Source organism: Manacus vitellinus, unplaced genomic scaffold (assembly GCF_001715985.3).
Source record: "Manacus vitellinus isolate BGI_N305 unplaced genomic scaffold, ASM171598v3 scaffold_5_pilon, whole genome shotgun sequence".
NCBI lineage: Eukaryota > Metazoa > Chordata > Aves > Passeriformes > Pipridae > Manacus > Manacus vitellinus.
This window is the reverse complement of record NW_021940682.1, coordinates 4808306-4832517: the sequence shown is the minus strand read 5'-3', so window position 1 is coordinate 4832517 and position 24212 is coordinate 4808306. Positions and strand designations below refer to the sequence as shown.

The 24212-nt window shown below is 39.7% G+C and overlaps 1 protein-coding gene across 1 annotated transcript in view; it reads right to left on the bottom strand.

Annotated features, from left to right (window-relative positions):
* Nucleotides 1–24212, bottom strand: part of MICAL3 (microtubule associated monooxygenase, calponin and LIM domain containing 3) — a 166384-nt gene that overhangs the window by 93563 nt on the left and 48609 nt on the right. Inside the window, exons 2-12 of the mRNA XM_029963545.1 lie at nt 14564–14939; nt 8864–9071; nt 7318–7434; nt 6509–6610; nt 5812–5967; nt 5193–5293; nt 4355–4612; nt 3649–3764; nt 2284–2410; nt 1721–1814; nt 454–601 (exon numbers count right to left, since the gene is read on the bottom strand). Coding sequence (XP_029819405.1) covers nt 454–601; nt 1721–1814; nt 2284–2410; nt 3649–3764; nt 4355–4612; nt 5193–5293; nt 5812–5967; nt 6509–6610; nt 7318–7434; nt 8864–9071; nt 14564–14827 — 1691 coding nt within the window. The 5' untranslated portion in view covers nt 14828–14939. The remainder of the gene's footprint in view (nt 1–453; nt 602–1720; nt 1815–2283; nt 2411–3648; nt 3765–4354; nt 4613–5192; nt 5294–5811; nt 5968–6508; nt 6611–7317; nt 7435–8863; nt 9072–14563; nt 14940–24212) is intronic.

Below are 24212 nucleotides of genomic sequence, written 5' to 3'. Positions count from 1 at the left end.
TACACTGTGGGTCACTACTTGCAAAAAGAGCAGCCTAAAAAGTCTTTTTGAGTTATCGTTAAACAGGAAGTTTACAAAGTTCTGTGTAGATACTTGTTCATGAGAAATTTAATGAATCTTTGAACTATTCCTCACTCACTTCACACACACACAAAAAAAAAAAAATCTGTCAGTCAATAATGCCTCCCAGTCAGTATCAATTTGAAGCTCAGTTCTGCCAAATCATCCAGAAGGGAAAATGACAACACATTTATCTTCAAATTCATCAAGCTATCACAACCTTCCACTCTGCTAGTGAATCACTGTACATTAGTTTCTATCAAGTTTAATTGAATTCATTTCAATCCATTTCTTCATAAGTCACAAATGCATTGCCTCAATCTCCACATTATTAGTTCCAAACACCACTAATGTTCTGCCCTTCCCAGTTATTCGAAGCAGCCAATTACTCACATTAAGTCTGGACGGTATCTGTGGATAATGGCACACAAAGCTAAGCCACTTTTCCATGACATTGTGAGATCTGTCACATTAACACCAGCATATCCATCGGTCTGCCTCTGGCACCAACTGAGCAATTTACTGGAGCGAGCTACAGACTCTGTAAAAAGAAAAAAACAAAATCACATTTTAAAATAGAAATGCACAACATTTCACAAATTCAAAATATGCATAAAACCCACGAGTCAACAAGGAAAACCTTAATGTAAAAAACAAGCTCCTTCTACAATGGGTAATGGAGGACAGGATTCTCATTTAAAAAAAAATAATACTATCGTATCTATTTTAAATCCAAGAAAGTATTTTTCATTTGCTAAAAAGCAATTATCTAAGTTGTAACTTGCCAGACTTTTCACCCTACCCATTGTAAAAGAGCCCCAGGAAATATAAAACAGCTGCAAAGGCTTGTTAAGTATGATCAAAAGGACATACAGTAGCACAATGCTCCCTAAAGCCCAGATATACTATTTCTAGTGAAAGAACTACAAATGTACTTCTGTAACTTCTTTTCCCTTGAAAACTTTCCTTTAGAAGCGCTGACCTGTTTTGACCTTGTCTTACAGCAAGATCTGATGAGATTACAGCCTAAAGGGACGTGGCTGCAGGGCAAAGAGCAGAAGACTACACAGCTATTCAGCAGTGAAAGGGAAGCTTAGCAGCAAAGAGCCACTCAGTGTCCCTGAACACTGTCTGGGCATCCAAGACAAGGCATGCAAAAGGAAAAGTTTGACATACCCCTCAGGGTAGAGACAAGTAGACAGATACTGAAATGCTTATCACAAGGCTTTCAGAATAATGCAAGCAAAGTGAGATGAAGAAAAGGAAGGCACAAATGTGAAAGTCTGCACAAGAAGTACATTCTGTTACGTTTGTAAGAATTCTGAGTCTACTGTTAAGAGAGATTCAGTCTAGGCTTCTGCACTCTAAGCAAGGACATTGTTATAGATAAAGGAGGTGAAAAGAAATGCCTGTATAAGCAAATATGCTTAGAAATTTAACAGTATTATAAAGTAAGGGAAATTAGGTAAATAAAAATATATTTACATGCTAATGAAAACTTGAAAAACTGGAAACTCAGACTGTTGACAAAACAACTGCTGGATACATTTTCCAAATCAAGAGACTGATTAAATTATACTCTACAGCTATGCTGTTCTATAGTTCCTGCACTGACCCAGCTCCAGAAAACCAACAGGAATAGAACAGCAGCCAGGCCTACCATTTCGAGTCAGCTTTGGTGTCCTGGAGTTCACAAAGTTCTCTATTTCCAGGTGAATGTCTTTCAAGTCTCCTGTATTATACAAGTGCCGTACCTAAAATGACACAGAGGTTTCAAATGACCAACACACCATGCACCCCAGATCCATACAGAAACAGGTGGAGGACAATAAGGAGCCAACACAGGAAGGAAAACAAGTACACTTATGCAGCAGAAGGCAGAAGTTCAAGGATCAGGTCATCAGTGCTGAACAGTCCAGCTGACTGCTGCTACTCAGTGGATACCAAATTGCAATGACAGACTGCTAGACTAGTTTATTACAAAGAAAATGCACATGCACACACACACACAGACACAAATTTATAGATTTCCTGTATCATTACAGCACGGTTACAACTATCGAAATAAATTCCTAAAAAGGAATTTGTTAAAGTACAGAGGTCTATTGCTTCCACGTTATACACACATCAGGTCACTATCTGTCCCCAAAACACTATCACAGCTTCCCCTGAGGAAAGCCAAGGCACACTACAAGCACTCAGAAGCACCATTTGAGCAGTTACCTGCTGTGGCCGCAGGAAGTTGACGTTGATGTTGGGATACCGGGTGGCAGGATCGATGCTGTAATGGCTGAAGTTTTTACTCACGTTCTCAGGGGTGGTCTGAGGCAGCAGCCTATAAATGCTTTCCCTTGGGAAAATAACATAAAAAAAAAAAAAAAAAAAAAAAAGAAGTCTGGGGTTTTGTTTTGGTTGGTTTGTTTGTTTTAAGTCTTGTGGTGGTTTTGGTTTTTTTGTGTTTGTTTTGGTTGGGTTTGTGTTTTGGGTTTTTTTTTGTTTTCTTGTTTGGTTTTTTTAAAGAGATGCATCACTGCTACTACAGCTAAGTAAACTCTGAAGAGATAAACATTCAAATTAAAAATCTAACCACTTCAGACACTGCATAGCTAAGAGTCAGGATAAGCATATTAAAATCTGCAATTTAATAGAGCTCCAGAAAACAAAAGGAGGGAAGAAACAATGCACTAAGCATAACTGAAAAGGTTTCCCAGTACAATAAAGACATTGAGATGCCGGAGGGGTTCAGGAAGAGGGCTACCAAGGGGACTGAAGCACTTGCCCTGTGAGGAGAGGCCAAGGGAACTGAGTTTGTTCAGCATGTAGAAGAGAAGGCTCAGGGAAGACCTTACTGCTGTCTGCAAATGGCTAATGGGAGGGTGATGGAAGCCTGGCTCCAAACAGCAACATTATTATCCTCATCATTTTTTTAAAAATTCAAATGAACAGAATTTTATGTATGCATTGTGCTATTGAGCTGCAGTTGCTTAAGTCTACTCCACCTTTTAATTTCCTGAGTTCTGATCTCTAAGAGATCACCTTGAGTCACCGAGACAACATTCAGACAAATGATAAAAATATCAAGAACTCAATACTTCAAAGAAACACAAGATGTTGTTTGGCTTATATGAAACAAAGTGGCCAGTTTAGGAGAACATGAAAAAAAGCAGGTCATAGCTTCCTTAAAAGGAAATACTAAAGAATATTCACAAGATAACAGGGGATGCCAAGAAGTTCTGTATCTGGTACTTTAAAGTCACCTACATCTTCATCTGGTTTGCTGTTGCAGGGCTGGTGACAGTAAGTTGGGCTCACTTTCTCTATGCAATGTCAATAAGCACCAAGAAAAGATTCCTCATCTAATCTTTTAAAACTAGGACCAAGAATAGATGCAACATTTCTTATTTCTATATATGTTAGTTTATTACCTTCCTAGGAAATCTTTTTCTTCAGTTATACCCTCAAGTATCCTCTAAAAACAGAGTCTGTACCTCCCATTCTGTCTATATACTTGTACTAGAAGAAACTGGAATGAATGATGAGACACTGGAGGATTAGATTAGAACTGTAAGTATTCATTTTCTCTCTTACCTCTCCGCGAGAACTTCCAAAGGACTCGCTCCGAGCGACCAACTTCGTACCATCCAAGCAGAGTCCATTGCAGCCAAAAACCCCCTGGCTATTCCAGTTCCCATTGGCCAAAATGGCTAATATAGTTTACAAAAGAAAGAAAAGAAAAAGGCAGAGAAAGGAAAAGCATCAGTTAGGGAAAATTTTAAAGAAGTATCAAGTATGTATTCAGACAGTAATCTGCTGGGAAATTAGAGTTCAGTAATTAGCTTAAAGCTCCACTCCTCCTGGGTTAGTGGAAATCAGATGTATAGTGCATAGCTCATGAGCTCTCCCAAAGCCAATGTCCTTCTATTTCCAACAATTCCTAGCCTGGAATGCCTTAACAGCTTCTCTTGAAGACTGTACTTTTTAACTAACTACAAAATGCTAATTATTAGCAGGACTACAGTAGGTTCTGTAGAGTCAACTCGTCCCAACAAGAAGCAGATGGAACAGACACAACTTCAGAAAAAGCCCTGCACACATTTTCTTAAGCAAGATCATTACCACGCTAAATATTCCGTTTTCCCAACACTCCTACCCTTCCTTCAAACCTCCCACTTCATTCTATAATAAACAGCAGCTTTCCTTACAGTGACACTCTCACAGGCAGCACGTTTTTCAGTGACGGCCTGTGCCTGTGCTTCCATTCAGTGTTTGCCCAGAGCGAGGTTAGAACACAAACCTCCAAGAGACTGTCCCCCACCAGCGCCACGAGCAGCTGGTGGCCGTTCTGCTCGCGCACCAGGGCGGCGTTCTCGGACGCGTACATGCACGTGAAGTCAAACATGGCCACGTCTGGCTGCCCGTAGTGATTGATGGCGAAGTCCAGCGATGGCAGCTGCTGATTAGTGGAGAAGTCAGCTGCCTCCCTGGCGTAGTTCAGCAGAGCCTCCTGGTCCACGTTTTCCCGTGAGAGCAGTACCTCTGTGTCAGCGTGATCCTGCCAAAACCAGAAAAGTTAAAAGTGCAGTGGTCAAATCCACAGGTTTATTTTAAGATTGGTACATAAGGTAGTTGGCATTAAAATTCTGACAAACTCACTGATACGGATCTGCCCTCTGATTTCTTTCATTCCTATCTGTGTTTATGCTTCCCAGAGAAAATCTATAAATCTTTTATTGCAAATAGTGATCAGTCCTGCTTGTATTTCTAACTGTGAAAGGGCTAAGAAACTTCTGAGCATTTTTCATTCCCATAAAATGAAGGAAGCTCAACTAAGCTATCAAACGTTCTTTCAGCATATTTTATCTTAGCATGAACAAAACTCCCAAATCTGCAAAGGGATACAAATTTGGAAAGGACAGGCTTTGTAACACTCTTCTGATAGCTTACAATACTTGCGAAGGGCATTAACTGCCCTTTAGAACACAATTGCATTTGTGTTCTAAAATACTGTATAAATACTGTATAAAAACATTACATGGTGGAAGAAAAGCATGTTTCCCTTTTTTCACCATATCACATGAAAATTGTCACCAAAATTTTAACTTATAGAGAATACAGGAGAAGTTAATACCCACATGCCGTATCACCCCTTTTTCCAGCAAGCTCTGTTTTTTGGCAGTCATGACAAAGTAGTGTGTATCATCTTTGTAGTAGACAATGTTCTCCAAGTCAATGCCTTGTGACAGAACAAAAGAAATGGTAGTGAAGGAACAAATTATGAGTTATGGGCAACACTAGAGCTCTATCAGAAGGAAGTAAATTGAAACTGCACGGTTAGAAAGCCTCAGAGAGAGAATGCCAAATAACTTTCTCAAATGCTTTTGATGACTTTAAAAAACTGAATCTTCAACAAAACCACAAACAGCACATTTCACCTGCATAAAGCTACCTCTTCTAAAAAACACATTTATCATCACTAACGTTTGCATTCAGATGTGGAATCCAAAAAGCTGAACTCAGGATTCAGTCTCTTCCCATTTAGAGCTCAGGTTTCCTGAAAACAATAAGTTCTCCACTTCTGAACAAAAATGACACACATCTGCTTTGCACAGCAGAACAGCTGTAAAAATAGGGAAGTCAGAGACAGCAATGACTGACTTCCTTGCATATTGATTAAACATGATATCTGAGTTACAAAGTTTTATTAATAAAGACAAATCGTTTTCACTGGCAATCTGTCAGCTGCTGGCAAACCTGTGGCTTCTCGTAGATCTTGGAAGAACTTCTGGTTGAATATGAAGGCCACACCGCTGATCTCTTCTACTTTGGCTTCAGCTGTGGTGTTGCGATTGATGAAGTTTGCTGTGATAGCAATCGCGAGTTTACCGCGGAATTCTTTTCGGCGAAACCCTGGGGGAAGGATAAAGTAGCACTGAAAAACAGAGCACACCTTCAGAGAGGGCTCAGTGTGCCACAGACAGGTGCCCTCACAAAATAAAAAGAGGAGAAGTGATCTGATGAATTACAAACTCCAACAATCGCTTCATCAGAAAAATAAACGCTCTGTTCAGGGAAAAAGCCCCCTCCCTCATATCTCTTCTCAAAACTGCCATTTGCATAAAAATATTAATATCGGATTCTTTACTACAAAGAGTAATTAAACACCTCAGTTCTTACACCCAAAAGAGCTACAACACTAATCAACTAAAGAAAAAAAATGTAAGAAAGGTTATCCAGATCAAAAAACCTAATTCCTTTCCTAGTGTATAGGAAGAGGAAAAAAGACAACCCAGGTGTCTTTGATACAAATGGATTTTTACATGAACTTTTAATCTCCCTTTCACTAGTCAAGTGTCCTTCCAGATGTTGATTGGCATGTTAAAGGCATATTTTGTTCTAACAAATTTAAGAGTAAGTTCTATTTGAAAGCTAATTATGGAGCCAATATTACCTTCTAAGGTGTTCCTCCTGCCATCCCCTCCAATGATTACTTCAAACTCATACTCAGACACGGGATGGGTTTTGGGGTGGACCAATGCACGCCAACCTATTCCTGTTGATAAACTCCAAGTTAATGGCAACATAAACAGCAATGGTAATAGAACAAATACATAAAACCACTTCTTATTATCCATAATCCCTTCATCATATGGTCGCTCAAGAAACCCTGTAGGACAGCTGCATTGTTGACAGGGCTATTCCTGAGCTGTGCAGCCACTCCATGTGAACCAGAGGCAGACACAGCTCTGGTAAAACTCCCCTGACTATTTCCTTTAAGGGCCACTGAACCTTTATAGCTCCTTTACTACCTATGCAATCGATAAAAAGCTGAAAAATAAGTAAGCCACCATCTCCTGTGGTGATCAGAGAAGAGGGTTCACAATGATACTAAAAGCATAACAAGGATCATTCACTGTTATAAACATCCTCAGTGAATGCAAAGAAAGGAGTTGTTTCAAAATGTTATTTTGTAAGTCTAATAGGCTTAAATATTTTTAGAATTACAATCTACCATGTCTTGGTCTATTTACTATCGTGTAGTACTTCCGGTGACTTTGTTTCATATATTAAGTAATTTGGATTTGTCACTAGAAAAAAAATAAATCCTACTAAAAATCCAAGCAAAAAGGGATTAATAATTATTCTTATTAATGGAGCACGAGGAAAGGACTTAAGGTCATAAGCAGGGTTAAGGAGTAGGAGTCTGTGTATCCTACCACAACTTTCCCATTCTCTACCACCCATTCCAATGCTACTTGCTTTCATTCTCCTGATCCTCTGGAGGGTAAACAAGCCCCCGAAATTCCACATTGACATGGATCTCTATTCCCAAGATCAAGGCAACCTTCAAAAGGATAAGCTGGAGCTGACGGATACCTGCAAAAAAGCAAACATTAAAGAAATCAAAGAAAAAGAAAAGAGCACAAGATGCCTATGTGTGTCTGTGTGACATAACTAATAAACTGATTCAAAGGACAGCTGCTGTTTTCTTTTCCCCCACTGTGTTCCCAGCACTTCTCAGCACCAGTGTGGAATATAATACAACATGCCAAGAAACTTCTACATAGTTGAAACCCAATCCTTTTCAAAGAATGACAGAAAAGTAAGTATTTTTTTGGATGTTTCAGTCCCCAAATCAGCAACAGGGGAAACAATCTGCAGGAGAGAGAGGGAAGACAGCACAAGCAGGACTGCACTTGTCACAGATGGCAACGAGCCATGTGATCAGCCTGGCTGTGATACCAACCTGCACCTTCATCCCAACACCTTGAGGGCATATTAAGTTTCTCACCACCTCTTTCCTCTTCCTTTTACATAGGTAGTGGGTATGAAAATGACAGTGTGCAACCTCTGTTAATTAGAAGGAAGACACCTTACTGTCATATTTCAGACACTGAAATGAAAAAAATCCTCCACCTAAACACTAAATTTCAGCTGTGCTGATGCACAAAAGAAGACAGCATGCAATAAGTACTGAAAGAATAAAAGTAACAAGAAATTGGAAGAAAAAAGCAATCTGCAAGACTGAAGTTCTGAAGATCTTTCAGTTTTAGCATTCACTGCCAAATTAAAAAAAAAAAAGTGGAGAACAAAGACTGGTGGGCAAAACCTGGCTCTGCCATGTACAATAACTTTCAGGGAGAAAAAGGAAAAACAAAAGAATTTAAAGAAAAATATTAATTCCTGCTCTACCAAAGCATTCAGCTTTCAAAGGAGACTGATTTCTCAGAATCTGAGAATCATCAAAATTATTCTGAATTTTAACATGTAAACCTCTATTTAATCAGAACTTATTCATAGGCTGGCAGTGTTCTTTAACATATCTTCATCACTTCCAAAAATCAACAAAGCCCAAACTGTTCCTCCTTTATCTAGATCGACATTCACAAGGATGTTCAAAAGCATTCACTAATTTTCCTTTTTACAAGTCCCTTACAACGTGCAAGGGAGACAGAATAATGTGGCAGCTGCAGGAATGTATCAGAAAAACAGAAAAATTATCCATCAAAAATGAAAAAAAAATGTTTAAACCTTCTGTGTACTTTTCAACGTAGGAAGAAGACACGCCTTGGGAATGCACAAACGATGATAGATACATTTTGCCTGTGTGTTGATCTCATGACAACGTACTTCTTTCATATCTGGGTCTAGCCCAAAATGCACGATGCAAAGGTAATGCTGAATTGTACCATAAGGACTTGAAAGCAGTGGTTGGGGTAGACTGAATTTTAATTACCCCATGCCCTCAGCTACTTTTCCCCAGTGCAGAGTAAGTGCTGTTGTGTCCAGCAGCTGCTGTACTTACTGATGTGGTCTATGGATCCCGCACAGAATTTGCCGTAGAACTTTTTGGCGCCGAGACCCCTCAGGTCGTGAATGGTGAATGGCCACAAGTGCAGCACGTTATTGCGGGAAAAGGCATCCCTCTTTTCTATGACCACCACCTTGGCTCCCAGAAATGACAGGTCGATGGCTGTACGAAGGCCACAGGGTCCAGCCCCAATTATCAGACACTGCAAAACAACCAGCACTGAGTAACTTTACAGTCCTAGGAGGAAATAGGTATTTTTACCACAGCTTCCAAGCATCCCACGGCTCTTAGGAGCAAGTGCTCTTTGTCTGCAATATCAGCTGAAATTTCAGATCAGTCTTTCTGTTGTTACCTGCCAAGTTCTGCCACTGATACGGTTAAAGCAGTAACCGCAACCTAAAAATAAAGCACATTCCAGAGCAGAGAAAAGCCTTGGGAAGCAGGCAAGTAAACTGCCTGCGTGTAACCCTTGTTCTAAGAAGGGCTGCCAAGGTGTACTCTCCAAGCTACGTAAGTACTTGGAGACCAGCAATATGTCTAATGGCTTCTCCCTCCTCCCTTCCATAACTTTTTATTTTTGTCTTAAAAAAAAAAAAAAAAAAAAAAAGGCAATGACAAGTTTTCTTTTCATCTTCCAAAGCCTGAGCTGGCCTTTCTTAAGAATATCTTCAGTAGCATAAACACATGCAGATAAACACATGAGATGCTAATGCTTCTATAAACATCATCATTTAGAGTAAGACAGACAGTAGCTAAGCTAGAGCACTAACTCATCCCTGTGTTGGTGCTCCTACTACTGCAGCAAAGGAAACTTCAGGGAAGTAAACACAGTGCAAATACAAACTTTGTGTGACTGCACAACTTTTATCAAAATATGTTTTTCTCCAATCCAACCTTTGTCATACAAAAGGTCTTTCACCTTCTCATATCTTTCTCCGCTCCACTCACAAACATTATCAGACACTAATAAATAACTTGAGAATGAAAATACATGCAGTCTAGTGTTGACTTTCTACTTTCTGAGACATGACAGAGCAAAATTTCTTTTAAGATTAAAAAGCCAAGATAGTCAGCTGATAATTCTTACCCACAGAAACCGAGGTCCATGGAGAAAGCTGGTGTTGGTATGTGATTTCTCATAAATACAGTACACAGTCCATTTTGTCCTATCGTTATTGCACTTTGATTTCTACCGAGTACAAACCACATCCACAGAAAAAAGACCAGTCACAGGGGTGACTGCTGCTGCCATGTGATTATTTTCCAGATCCTTACATATCCTTATGGTTGGACAGAAAAGTTCCTTAAGAAATTCTTAAGTATGCCAAAACTTAACCAGAAACCAATGTTCTGATAAACAGCCTATCCCAAACCAAAACTGTGTTTGTTGGTCATCCCCACATGACAATTTTTACAGGCTGCCACATTCTCACCACTCATTCACCAGGCCATAAATTCTGCAATAATGTGAAACTGCAAATATAAAGCCTGAATGAGGAAAAACCAAGTACAAGTTACATCAGTGATGATACAACAACTGACATGCAAATTCAAAGTAAGACTGTGTAAGATAAGAAGTCACATAAATTTTAGGGCAGAGATCCAAGTCCAGAAGAAAGGGAAGGGAATAATAACACCATTGCTTCTTTAGTAGCTTCAGGAATCTGGAGGCATTTGGGACAAAAGGCAAGTGCAACCCCTGCACTAATAAATTCCTAAGTAGACTTGGATATTGAACAGATGTCAGTCTTGTAACTTGTTAAAAGGGATATTCAATTAGGACCTAATATGTTCTTCAATTTGATATTATTTTATTTGTAGATAAGTAACTCTTGAACAGCATTTAGCCTATATTTTTTTAAACTTCTAAGAAAATCAGCTGAGTGTATCATTTTATCCAGGTAATAACTGTGCTTGTCTGACAACTATGAACTTCAAAGAGCCTGGATTCAATAAGCAACAAGAGCACACTGAGTTGGGTGGCTTTTCTTCTTGAATAATTTTCCACATACAAAATAGCTACAATGGAGTACACAACAGCAAAGGAATTGTACTAAAACGAGACTATTCAAACTCAGGTCTACATAATCAAATTATAAACTAATTGTCTGCAATTTTGTCACAGAAACATTTTTTTTGTTGTTGTTCTTTGTAATCGTCCCTCTACCCCAACAGAAGGATGTGGTTAATGACATCTAGGTTATGTTTAAGATTCTAGATGTTATGAAAGTAAAATATATGATAATCAGTGAAGTAATTCATGGTCAAAGTTGCCTTTTTTTCTTTAACCATCACAAAAACATTAAATTATGTTGTTATAAAACATAACAAGTTTTAAGCACAATTAAAAATAGAAGAAAAGATTCTTTTCCACCTCTAATGCTTCTTCCAGTTTCAGATCTCTTGTAGAGCCCCACCTTCTGATACTGTCAGACCGCAGTAACTACATGAGATGCCAAGTACAGCCAAATATAGGCAGCTACTGTTGTTCCTTCTTCCCTTTCCCCTCAATGACTCCAAGCAATTGCTGTAACTCCCTGCTCTGGAGCTGTCTCACCCCTCAGAAACACTTCTTGCTCAAGATCTTTCAGACAGATTATATTAAGTTTCCAGTAACAATGCCATGGTAATGGAACATTAAAGGCAAACTGAAATGCTGTATTCTCTGTATAACCAATGAAGAGAGAGCACCATTTGTAACTATTTACATTTGAACAACCCATCATGTCCAAGACTTGCTTTCACATACTCTGATTATCTGAATTCTGGTAAGCCTGGACGTTGGTCATGTGCACAAACTGCCCAACTCCAGGCACAGCACCTCATCCCTGACCAATTTTTAAATGGGAAATTAAGAGCTACACTGCAGAGGATGAGAAATCAGAACTGGTGTATGTTCCAAGTGTACAACAGCCAAACTGTTGTAATGACTGACTTCTGTTCTGATAACATGGGTAATACCTAATCTTTATTTTAAATTCTATCATCTCTACATGCCCACTTAAATTGCTGTATCTTTTAATCAGTGGTTTGCAAATTACATTAAACTTAGGAATATAAAACTAAATGAGTTAGGAAACATCAAATCAGATATGATTCAGTTCTCAGAAGGCCTCTGCTTGGAGCAGTTATGATTCTCTCTTAGGAATTACATATAAATATTTAACAGCAGATACTATTAAGATAGGAAACAAGCAATTAATAGAAACATATACAAAAAATATAAAAAGAATACATCCAAGTTTTTTAAACTAAATTTCACTTTCTCTCAGCTACCAGTTTAACTACTCAAAATGGTGTGAATCCCAAATCCAGTCCTCTATGTTTCTGATTAGGGGCAAAGGGGTGTGCCAGCTTTAATTTATTAAAGACAGTTGGCTACATAATTTTTTCAAAGCACATCCTTGTCAGATTTTTTTTTAAGGCTCAGTACTCCTCTGCATCTTCAGATATTCTTTCACAGCACAATCTGAAGGACTTCCTTCATTTCTCTCACTACCACCTTCCCATGGAGCTTCACCTGTTGTCTCTTGTATGATCCTCCCTCTACAAATTGCCTTTGCATCACCTCATTCACAGACACTGCTCCAATCAGCTTGTCAGTGCTGTCAATTCACAGAACTTCTCCAGCTCAAGAGTTGGCTACTTTTTGTCCAAGCTAAAATCCTAACCTTTCTGACATTTCCTTATGGCTCCCTAGTTGTCAATTCAAACCCCAACACGACCAAATGGAGCTCTAATGTCCTTCTAAACTCAGTTCGCCACTTCTCTTCTCTATAAATGTCACATTCAATTTTCTGAATGCCCTTCATAGTTGGATGTCACCCTCCACTCACATCTATTTTTTGTATGCTGTCACAATCAAGCACTGTCCACCTATCCTTCCATTAAATCTCTTCTTCCACGTTGCATCTCTGTTATTGAAGCAACCATTTTCCTCAGTGTTAACAAACAGTACTGCAGACTAAGATATACTCATAGCACAGGTGCAAAAGTCATTCTTATAGCCTATTATTCAAACAAGTTAAAAGGCCTCTGCATCTTCCACAGCTCCCTCAATCTCTTTCTCATTAAAACATAAACCACCTGACCTCATTTCACAAACTTTTAGCACCTTAATTCAGTTCTACCCATCATGTTTCATTCCAAATAAGAGCAATTCCTGAATCCAATGAATGTACAGTGCAATCAATTATTCAGAAAAACAATTTGGAATTTTCTCTATAACATCCCATAGTGTTTGGAAGGTTTATTCCTAAGTATGCGCAAAATCCGCTACATTTATCTTGCTGTAATTCCTTCCTTTCTTATGCTGCCTGAAAAATGTAAACCTTAACAGTGGTTGTACTTTTGAGGTGTTGAAGCTACTGCCCACCATGACAGTGCCCAATTGTTCCATTTTCAGTTTACCAAGTTATTGTAGTAATGCATTATAAATGCCTCCCTTCATATGAAAATGGTCACTGAAAAGCAGAACAGAATAAACAATTAAGAAACTAACACAATTTTCTAATATCTAGTTGAGAATTAAACTTCAGAGATCTGAAATGACATACTCTAAACTAGATATATTTCCCCCTCTGTTCTCTACTAAGGAACTAGTCATTTACTCCTCCAATTAAAATATTTCCTTCTCTCAGAAGGTGAATATTCAAAAGAAGCAGCAGCATCTATTGTTCTCAATGAAGGACAGAATCCTGCTTAAATTTTATAGTGTTCAGTACTATTTGCCTCTTTTAAAAAAGGAAGAATGCTTGATTATTTACAAAAACAACATATTCTATTCACATTTTGATAAAGGATATAAAGAACTGCTTTCAGTAACCACAAAACAAATAAATAAGATCATATTGCACAGTCCAATCAGAGTGCAGCACATAAATGCCAGCTCACAATAATTCAGGTTGGAAAAAAAAAAAGGTAAAATGCTCTGTGTGTGTGTGTGTGTATGTAAAACAGGAATTCCTACAGTAAATACCACACATACCAACCTTTTAAAAGAAATTGGTATGAGTTTCCAGGGCATTTTTTTTTCTTCTTTGAATCTGGAATATAAATGATCATTTTCTAAATAACGGGAAACAGGATATTTTACCCAATTGGCAGGAAAGTTTATTTTTCTTCAGAGAGTCATGAGGTTTTTCAAATTAAAGCTGGAAATTTCCAAACATGCATATTTTGTACCTAGACTCCAACAGCACGTCCCTGTTACTGCCTAGTAAAAAAATGCAAAAAAAGTCTACCGAGATTAAAGGTTTACCAGTTAAGATTTCCTAAGCCATCTATAGTATTGATGCCACAAAAATGCACAACAGAGGAACCTGCAGGCTGCTTCTCCTGAATAATTGACAAATACTCATGTGGGCAATACCAATTAAGATTTCCTAAGCCATCTATAGTATTGATGCCACAAAAATGCACAACAGAGGAACCTGCAGGCTGCTTCTCCTGAATAATTGACAAATACTCATGTGGGCAATCAAATCTTGTAGTGGCAAATGGAATTTCTGATTGCTAGTCAAATGCTCACACCTTGTGGCTATATTATAAATACATGTATAAGAATATTCCTGAGTCTTCCCCAGCATTAGAGGGACACCAAGCAAACATATTTTTACATCCAGACACTGTTATTGTGTGTTCCAGAGACAAACAGGTAATAGTTGTTTTGGCCACAGTGAGGGTATCTCTTACCTTCGTGTTGGCGCACGCTTTCCCTTTCTTATAGTCCTTATGGCTGCCTCTTTTATCCAATTTGGCCCACAAGGCTTTGGCTTTCCAGTAATTGAGCTTGGATTTGAGTTTGTGATAGAAGGAACGATAGTCCTTCGGCTTTAGTTCTAAGTAGTCACAGAGCTCTTGGAAAGCCTTGAGAGTCCCCTTGCAGGTGGAAGCCTGGACAAATCTGTCGAAGAGAACATGAGCCTGGTTCACCTTCTCGTTTTTACTCTCCTCCATGCTTCACACGTGGCAGCTGCCCTGGGGGGCAGCTGTTCTCATCCAGTCTGCCAGACTTCCCAGTGTTGCTCTGCTGAGCCACTTTCACCTCTGGCTTACAAGCATTATCAACCTAAAAGATAAAAAGAAGAAAATGTAACTCAGCTTGCTCTTTCATTTTCTTTCCAAAATTTTGTCTAAGCCTGCTGAACTGAGAGCCCAGATTCTCAGTAATTACTAACGCATCAGTCCTAAGTAAGTCAACTGATTGATACCCCAAGGATTTCTGACCAAGCTCACTGAAGTAGAGCCTTCCAGAGCTCACTGAGCCTCACTGCAGACAGTGGCACATCTCACCTCTGTTAAATCACAAAATACTTTAACCTGAGCCAGTGCCTTGGAAGTTTCATCAAAACGCATTTCAAACGAACAGCAGAGAAATCACAAGTAAACTGGCAGATGTTACATGATGCCTGGAAGAGGCTGTGAAAACAAAAGATGCAGAGCTACTGATGTTGCAGTTACTGTGTAACAGCACAGGAATAGTTATGTGCTGGTCTTAAAGACACTGCTACCACAAAGTACTTCAAGAGTTGGTACTGCATCAGTAAGATAAGCTTTGGTTCTTTCATTCTAAAAAGACATGCTCATGATAAATAGAGAAGAGGAAAGAGGAGGGCATAGCACACAGTTTTGCAAAGACCAGGCTTTGTACAGTGATGGCTGCTGTGATCCTAAAAAGAAGTTAAACCTGCTAAAAGCAATCAATTGCTTAAGATGTCAAGACTGAAAAAAGAAAGCCTGTCTGTGTTGCATCAGGCACTGTAAACATTCCCCTTACCTAAGGCCTATGCACTTATTTCTGTCAGTAGGTGAGCAGCATAAGAGTGAAATGTGGCTGGTACATGACCCTTGTAAGATTCTCATACTAATTCCTCTATTCTGTGGGTTTCAACTTCTTTTGATATGCAGGCCCATACAAAATTTTAGGGGGTAGTTGTAGTCTAGTTTAATCTGCTGAGGCAGATTACACATGCTCCCATGAGCTCTGCTACTCTTAGTTGCCTTTCTGGGATCCCTCAGAAGCAGCCTGCAGACTTACAGAATTAATTGTTTGGCTCACAATTAGAGATTTTGTTTAAAGAATAGATATTTTCTCTTCTCCTCTCTCTTTCTTTTTTTATACAATAAACCTTTTTTTTCCTTTTATACATAATACTAAGTACATACATAGACTAGATTACCCTGCTCTCTAAGAAAGAATAGTTCTGTTTGCCTTCAGATAGGAAGGCAGCATAGGAACGTATGCAGGAACTATGGAAGTAAAAGCACTTCTGAGGTGCTTTTTGTCCTTTGGTTTTTTTGCAAAGGGTATTAAAGTAAAAAAGGAATTATGTGGACTCAAATAAAACTTTTTAGTTTCTCACCAGCTCTTTTCCTGCTTCCAACAGACAGGAAGCCAAGTCAAACATTACAGCTCATGTCTCTTCCCCTCCCGTATGACAGCTCTGCAGCAGTTTATTTGGGCACTCCTGCTTTTCAGCCTAACATGGTATTTATTGTTTATGTTCAGAAATAGCAAAGGAGACCTGAAAACCTTTACTTACAGACAGAAATTGATGTTTTTAAAAATAATATTTCCTAGAGAAGCCACAGTACAACAATGGGTTATACTGCAGAATGCGATTCTAACTTTATTGGGACAACTGTCTCAGAAGACTCAGTATACATGAAGCTGTTTTTCTAACTGTCTTATGGTGATGCCATGCCCATATCAGTACTGCTCACTAAGTTGGATGGAACTGCTTTCCTTATTTTTAATCTTAACTTCACTGTTGTGAAGCTGGAAACATGCTCCAGGCTTATGCCTCAGGGAAACCATTGCATTACTGCAGAGTCTAAGTCATAGAATCACAGCATGGTTTGGGTTGGAAGGGACCTTAAAGATCATCTAGTTCCAATTCCCTTGCCATGGGCAGGGACACCTTCCAATACATCAGGTTGCTCAGAGCCTGGTCTTGAACACTGCCAGGGATGGGGCATCCACTACTTCTATGGGCAACATGCTCCAATGCCTCAAAACCATCACAGGGGAGAATTTCTTCCCAGTATGCCATCTAAACCTGGCCTCTTACAGTTTGAAGCCTTCCCCCTTGTCTTATCACTACATGCCGTTGTAAAAAGTCCCTCTCCAGCTCTTGTGACCCTGTTACGTACTGAAAGCCTGTGTCTCCTCTTCTGTTATCAAGAAGAATATTATAATGAACTCCAACTAAACACCTCTAACACTGAAGGAATAGTTTCAGTGTGTCTGTGTAACATGAGCACAATAAAATACCAACAGCCTAAAGTCACATGCCTCATTAGTTAGCACAACCTCCCAAGCTGAATGCTATTCTCTTACATTCCCCCCACCTCTTGCACCCCACTCTACCACCCAAACACTCACTTTACGGCAGTGCTTTGGGTCACTGAGACTTCTTCAGAAAGAATAGTAGAAGTTACATGACCTAAATTAAGCAGAGTCACAACTTAGGTCTCTTGAGTCCACAGTCCACTACTGATATATCCAGAAGTAAGGACAGCATAGGAATCACTTCTTACTCTTCCTTCTCCTGTACCTTATTACCAGAGGAGTAAGGCAGCACTGGTTCTGCGCTGCTCAGGGAGATCCCAAAATTAAAACTCAAACTATTGTAATTCTAAGAACTTACTGCTTTGTGTTCAAGGTTGGCCAAGCCAGGAGACAAACCTGCAGACAGCAGGTCATTTCAGACAGCAAATCCCAAGTGACACGTTAGCACAGCAGCTCTGCTGACATCCCGTTCCACACAGGCTGGGAAGTCAGTTATGCCCACAGGTCAAACACCAAGGCTTCAGTCACCGCGGTAAGTCACTCCCTAGAACTCTGCATTCCTGATGTAAACACCCATAGGCCTTGGAACCTGCCAGCAACACGTCAGAGAACATGGAAATTACAGGAGGAAAGCAAGGGCAGGCAAGAATTATTTGCCAGGTTTCCAGGGTATTCGTACGCCTTGCCGGCTGTTCTGCAAGTCTGCAGTATCCTGCATGTTTTGTCTCGAGGTAGCTGATTGCTGACTCAGAAGCTCTGTGAATTCCTTGGCTGCAGTGTTGGGCGAGGAAGACAAAGCCCGTGGAAAAACGCATGCAAGAACAGCGTTCATGTTGCTATTTACAATAATAGCATGAGGTTGTCACTGACTCACGGCTGAAAGTACGCTCAGGATCTCCAGCACTCGCCCGGGACAAAACAAACCAATGAAAAACAGAGACGCAGGTAATGAATAATTCCAGGTGGTGGTTCCTCCCCACAGTCACCACGATGCAGGAATATGAATATTTTACCAAATGCATACACAGGAAAGAAAGCCCAGTGCCCTACTTCTGCTGAAAGATAAGAGAGAAGAGAGATTCTGCAGAAGCTACACATCATGAATTTGGTTGTACAAACTGAAGTTCTGCAGCAAGTGTTGCAAATGCAGGGCTCGCATGTTCCAGGCAAATAAACACACCCATTATAGGAGTCACCACCACCCCTTTTCCATCCTAATTTTGTTAGAAGTGCTTATTCAAACAGTGACTTGAGCCTGGAAAAAAATAAAGTATTATGGGAATGTATTTTTCAGCAGTCTTCTCCTGTTTTTTTTTTTCCTCCATCAGAAACTATTGAGTTAATTCAATCTACATTCACAGCTTGTTCTGTCTAGCCTAAAACAGGAGTGAATAAAACATTTGCCAAAGTAGCTGCCCAGCTGCACTTCAGAATGCTGAGTTTCTCTGAGTACAATGTAAATCCTTTCTTACATTTGGGTTATTTCACAGCCTGGCAAGCACCACAGATGCACCCTTGGCAGACACATCTCTGAGAAGTCAGAGATCAAGAAGGCGTAGTAGTACCATACAGAATCTGAAAGCGAGTTTGGTCCATCTATCATACTTAGAGCTCCAACAGCCCCAATTTCCATTGATTTCATCCTTTCCCTAAAACTCCCAGTTCCCCAGCAACATTCCCTATGCCCTTGTCTCCCTTTCATGGCCCCTCAGTTTCTGCCTAAGTGAGACTCAGTAACATGCTCTGGAGACTGGAGATTACTGCAGTACCCAGGAGGCCAGGACACACTTGCAACTTGGCTAGCAAAAGCCTAAGAACAGATTATTGTTAAGCTCATACTGCAGACAGTGGGGACACCTATTTTTGTCTCTCTCCTCCACCCAGCCTCCAGTTTTCTTGTTGGAAAGCAATTACCTTTGAGACTTTTATTCCTCATCAAATCTGGATGAAATTGTTCAAAAGTTATTAAGGATGAACTGAAAAGCAGATGGACAAACAGCTCAATCCTGTAAGCCTGCCTTCTTTAGGAAACAACACTAAAAAAATCTATTCCAGCAAATGAAAGAGCTCTGTTTTCATTTCCAAGATTTAATTTATTTTACTTTCAGCTAAAAGGAGTAGACTTTGCTACAATATGTTCCTGACTTTTTAAGTGATCACAGGTATCAAAAAGTGCAGCTTTAGGGCAGTGGTAAGACTGTGGAACAGATGGCAAAAAGAGGACAATTTTGACAAGAAAAGCTAAAGCCAAAACTGGCAACTATTTTAGCTCTATATTATGCAGACAGAGAATGGGAAAGCAGGAGGACAAAGGCCATGGTTGCCATTGTTTACAGCTTCCCTTTTACACCAGATGGAAAAGGGGCATGTCAGCACTGTCCACAGTATGCTTTAAGATGGTATTTGGATCTGCTCCTGTTCATAAAAATCAAGACTCAAGTAAATACGCTGTCAAAAAGATGTTTGTGTTTGAAAACATTTATCGAACCTAATTTGGTGGGCTTCTGCCCACCACATGGGAGTGAATCTTTTGGGTCTCCACCTTTCCTGTCCACCCTCTTTCCCAACCTAAGCCAGAAGCAGGAAAAGAGAAACCAAATATGAACTTGGATGAAACTACAAGAACATGTTCTTAGCACATACACAAATAGTTCATAGAATTCTCATGTCATGAAAAACTCAACCGAGTAATGATTTGAAAAGAAACGCAAATTATATCCAAGAACATGGAAACATACCAATACAGAAGTAGTTACTGAAAATATTTTGGTTCCCAAACTCATATCAAGGTACAGAAGCAAAATGTGTACATTGTTTGTTACTAACCATTTCTTATGTGCCACAATGTGACTACTGAAAGCATTTGACCTACAAAATACAACCTTTTATCTACATGAATTCAAAAAACATACTTTGCTGCTGCTCTGTCATACACAATTCTTTGATCACAGCAGTCCCTACACTGAATGAACACTAAAATAAAGAAAAATATCAAGAAACAGATCATCTCTCTTCTCTGGATGGAAAAAAAAAGGAAATTATACCAAGGAAGAGGTATCTCCTCCCTTATAGGATAAGGGAATAACAGTAGGCAATCTGGATGAGTGTCAAATTGTAAGACAAGCTTCAAGAAGAATGAATAGTTTAAATGCCTGACACTGCCATGTACTAGGTAGATCTCTCACAGCACAGATCTTGACATTGGGTGACCAGTGCAGTGATTCCTCCTCATCCAGCACCAACTCACCAGCTGTGTTTGGGAAGCTGGGGACATTCTTTATGCCTTTGAACTGTCACTGTGAAGAACCACATGAGCAGCAAAAGAAAATTTATTTCTCAAAGTAAACACGCTTTTATTCCAACGTTAAAAAGTACTACATCCCACTAGAATCAAAACTCTCATGGCAAACTTTTTGGAGAGTGGCCATTAATGCAGCAAGACACGTGAGCAACACTTCTTTTACTGGCCTCCCCAAATCAGACGACATATGGCAGCAAAGGCTCCGCTTGTTACCTGGATGGTGAAAGCCATGCATCTCCCACAAATCCTCCCGAGAAAATACAAGTCCCCAGACCATAAATCCATCTGTTTCAGTATAGGAAGCCCTCAGCCTACAAGCATCTCCACAAAGACCACCCCCCACACCTGGGGGCAGTCAGAGCAGGGGCATTTCTGATGAGCCACACATACTCCACTTCTGAGGTGAGGGAAGGTGACTTCACTACCAGCTGAAACATTTGAAAGCTTCTCACTCCACCATTCAAAGGAGCAAGAGGTTTGGATGTCGTTCCCTCATTTGAAGTGCTTTGAAACTGTTCCTGATGCTACATATCAACATAGAAATCCGTCCTAAAGTTAGTTCCCACCCAGTTTTACAAGCTGGACTTCCCCAGAATTCTGCAAATGCTGTCTAATAACCCAAGGAAGGCTCTTATATATAAAAAAAAGTCTCTAAGAAATGCCTGGAATGACACTTTAACAAAACTTTATGCCTTCAAATGGGGACAAACCAAAGCAGTCACCTTAGCACAGCAAGACATAGCAGCTTTTGACACCATATAGAAAATGGATCCATTCATTTTCCCAAGCCAACATACTACATATACCCCAAGAAAGATCAGTTTTCAGGAAGGATTTAATGAACATTAGAAGAACACTGTTCTGCCCCAATTAGAAATTCTGAGCAGAAAGAAGACTAGAGGCTACAAACACACTATAACAACCCCCGCAGCCCAGTGAGCCAAGTCCTCTGAGGTCTCCACATCCTAGCAGCACACTCATCACCCTAAGCCATTCCATGGCACAGGGAGAAAACAAATAGAGCCTGTATTTGTATTTAGGGAAAAAAAAAAAAATCTCATAAAAGAAATTCTCTAAGGAAACGCACACAAACACATTTGTAAAAATTTACGTAAGTGAAGGCTTCTATCTGTCAGAACCTGGTACCAAAACACAGACTGCAATAATCACAAAAGTTATCACAAAGCAAGAGAGATAATCAGCAGGAACAAAGAGACAAATAGAACCATTTAACCTGCAAGTGACAGAAGGAAAAAAATTACCATTCTTTAATGAGCACGTAAAAAGGTTCAGGAGATCTGAAAAATTAAAATGTCTAGCACCTAATGTAGTATGTGCTTGCTTTCTACTTTGTGCACTTGTCTCCACTTACATGCTTCAGTTCTCCTTTTTATTACCTAATTCTCCCTTACACAGATCAAAATTACTAGTCACTTAGAATCACAGGGTCCAGACCAGGTTGAATTTACCAAAGCCACCCTCATTTGGGTCAGGAGAAACATCTTAGCACCTCAGAAGCAAGTTCAAAGACTGGGCATTTGTGCCAGCATTTATTTTAATCACAGCAGATGGTTGCCTGGACATTAAACTTCAAGGCTCACTCCTCAGTGGTTTGGCAAATCTAGACTCTCACAAAACAAAGAACAAATATTCCAGTTAAAGACATTAAAAAATGAACATGGGAAAGCAAGTTTTATTTGTGCTGCTTCCAACTCTCAGCTGTTATGGGTGTGCAAAAGAGGCAGGCACTTCCTCAAAGGAAGTGGTGGAGGACAAGGGAGTTAGAAAACAGGATTAAAATATTCCTAATTCCACCCTTCACATACAGTCAACTAGGCATGGCATCACAAATCGAGTACGCTGCACGGAGCAGTTCAAACAAATTATTTAATGAATGTGTAACCTCTTTCTGAAGAGGAAGGCTGAATATAGAAAGCAGGGAACTTCAAAATTTTGGAATGCTTTTTCTAATACAGATCTTGCAAGAATCTTTTGGGAACCAAGAAAGCTAAGTCAACAGACATTTGAATAAAAGAGCTATAAAGATCTCTCCAACCCACAAACCACTTTATTTTGAGACTGCTATACTCTAAAAGCAAAACAGATCCCAAGCTTTATTCTAGGACAAGTCCAGGAAGGACTTGAGACCATGCTACAACCCATGGGTGTAACCTTAGCTGTTATAATTACCAGGTAAATACACAGGCAGAGCTCAAAAAAAAACCTAAAAAAATTGGACCTAAAACCCAGACCTCCAAAACTGCCACCTCATTTTCCTTAACAAGAAAAATCCAACCAGGAACAGCCTCCTAAAGACTTGTGTGCAGATGAGGACCAGCCCCTTATTCAGCACCAGCCTCTTGTCCCTGTAATCTTACCCCTGCTCTCCATCCCAGCTATCCTGTGCATGGCCAGCAGACCCAGGCTCCACCAGCAGGCCGACTCCCTCAAGCTTCACCGCTGCCAGAGAAAATCCCATTGTGTGTTTATAACCACTCATGGGTGTACCCTGCTGGTGTAGCTCAAACCACTCCCCCAGCCTTCCTTTCTCCTTCAAAGTCATGCATGAAAATGTGTGCTGTGCAGTCTCTCTGCACATCTAAAATCAGAAATAGCAACGACAACGAACTCGATCCAGGTTAGATCAGGTTGTTTCTTGATGATCCACAGGCAGTGCTGTCCTCCCACATCAGTTACTACGTTAGACCATAATACAGAATTAAGCAGTTTAATTTCACTTTCAGAGATAGAGAATTACACACCTCAGTCAGAGCACTACTGCCTGAACAGAGTCTGAACAGGGCACGAAGCAGGATTTGAAAGGAACCTGAAGGAGACTAGTTTCCATCATGGTTTGAATTACCTTTTTTTGTCATATTCACTACAGAGTTACACCTAGTTTTCATGGTAGAACTTATTTGTTACACTGGTAAGTTCTGGGGCTTCTAGACAACAGAAAAAATACTGAATGTGTTCAACAGACACAATGCTAAATCCAAATTTGTTAGATCACAGATAGAAAACACATATATTAACATACACACAATAATCCTATAACTTTTATTTCATATATTAGATAATTTAGTTGAGGTCTATTCCACAGGTCCCACAAACCTCCTCTATAACCTCTCCCAGGGTGCATTCCTGTGGACGTGACTTTATTCTGATAGAAAAAACAAAAATCTCTATCCTAGCCTTTCCTCAAAGCACTCTCTTATACTGTAGTTGCATTTTGGAGTTCTTAATTTGACAGTATCTTAAGCTTAGTTTAGTATTAACCCTCAATAAATTTACTCATGTAAATCTTTCCTCTTTTCCAGATAAGAATACCCACCCTTTGCACTCTGGCAGACTCCACGATCCTCAGGTAAGAAAGCAAAGCAAAATCCAATCCTTAGCAACTAACAACTAACATTGTCAAATGACAACTGATCAAATCTAGCAGCTTAATGAAAATTCATCTCTGTTACACAATCTGGTGTGTCTAATGCTTCCCATCGCTCATTTTCCTCACAGGTACAAGGAAAGCTTTTACCTGGAGACAGGAATGTATTGTAAGCAAATAACCTGTCCAACAGTTTGGCTCAGTTTTGACAAACAGACAGAATAAGGAGGTTACATTTTCTCACGCTATAAATTGTATCAAAGCCTTGAAAAGTAATCCAGTTTGTAGGTAGAGGGTGGTGGAACCAAAACTCATAACACTGAACTTTCAGCTCTGGATATCAGTTAATATCAATTGCACATAT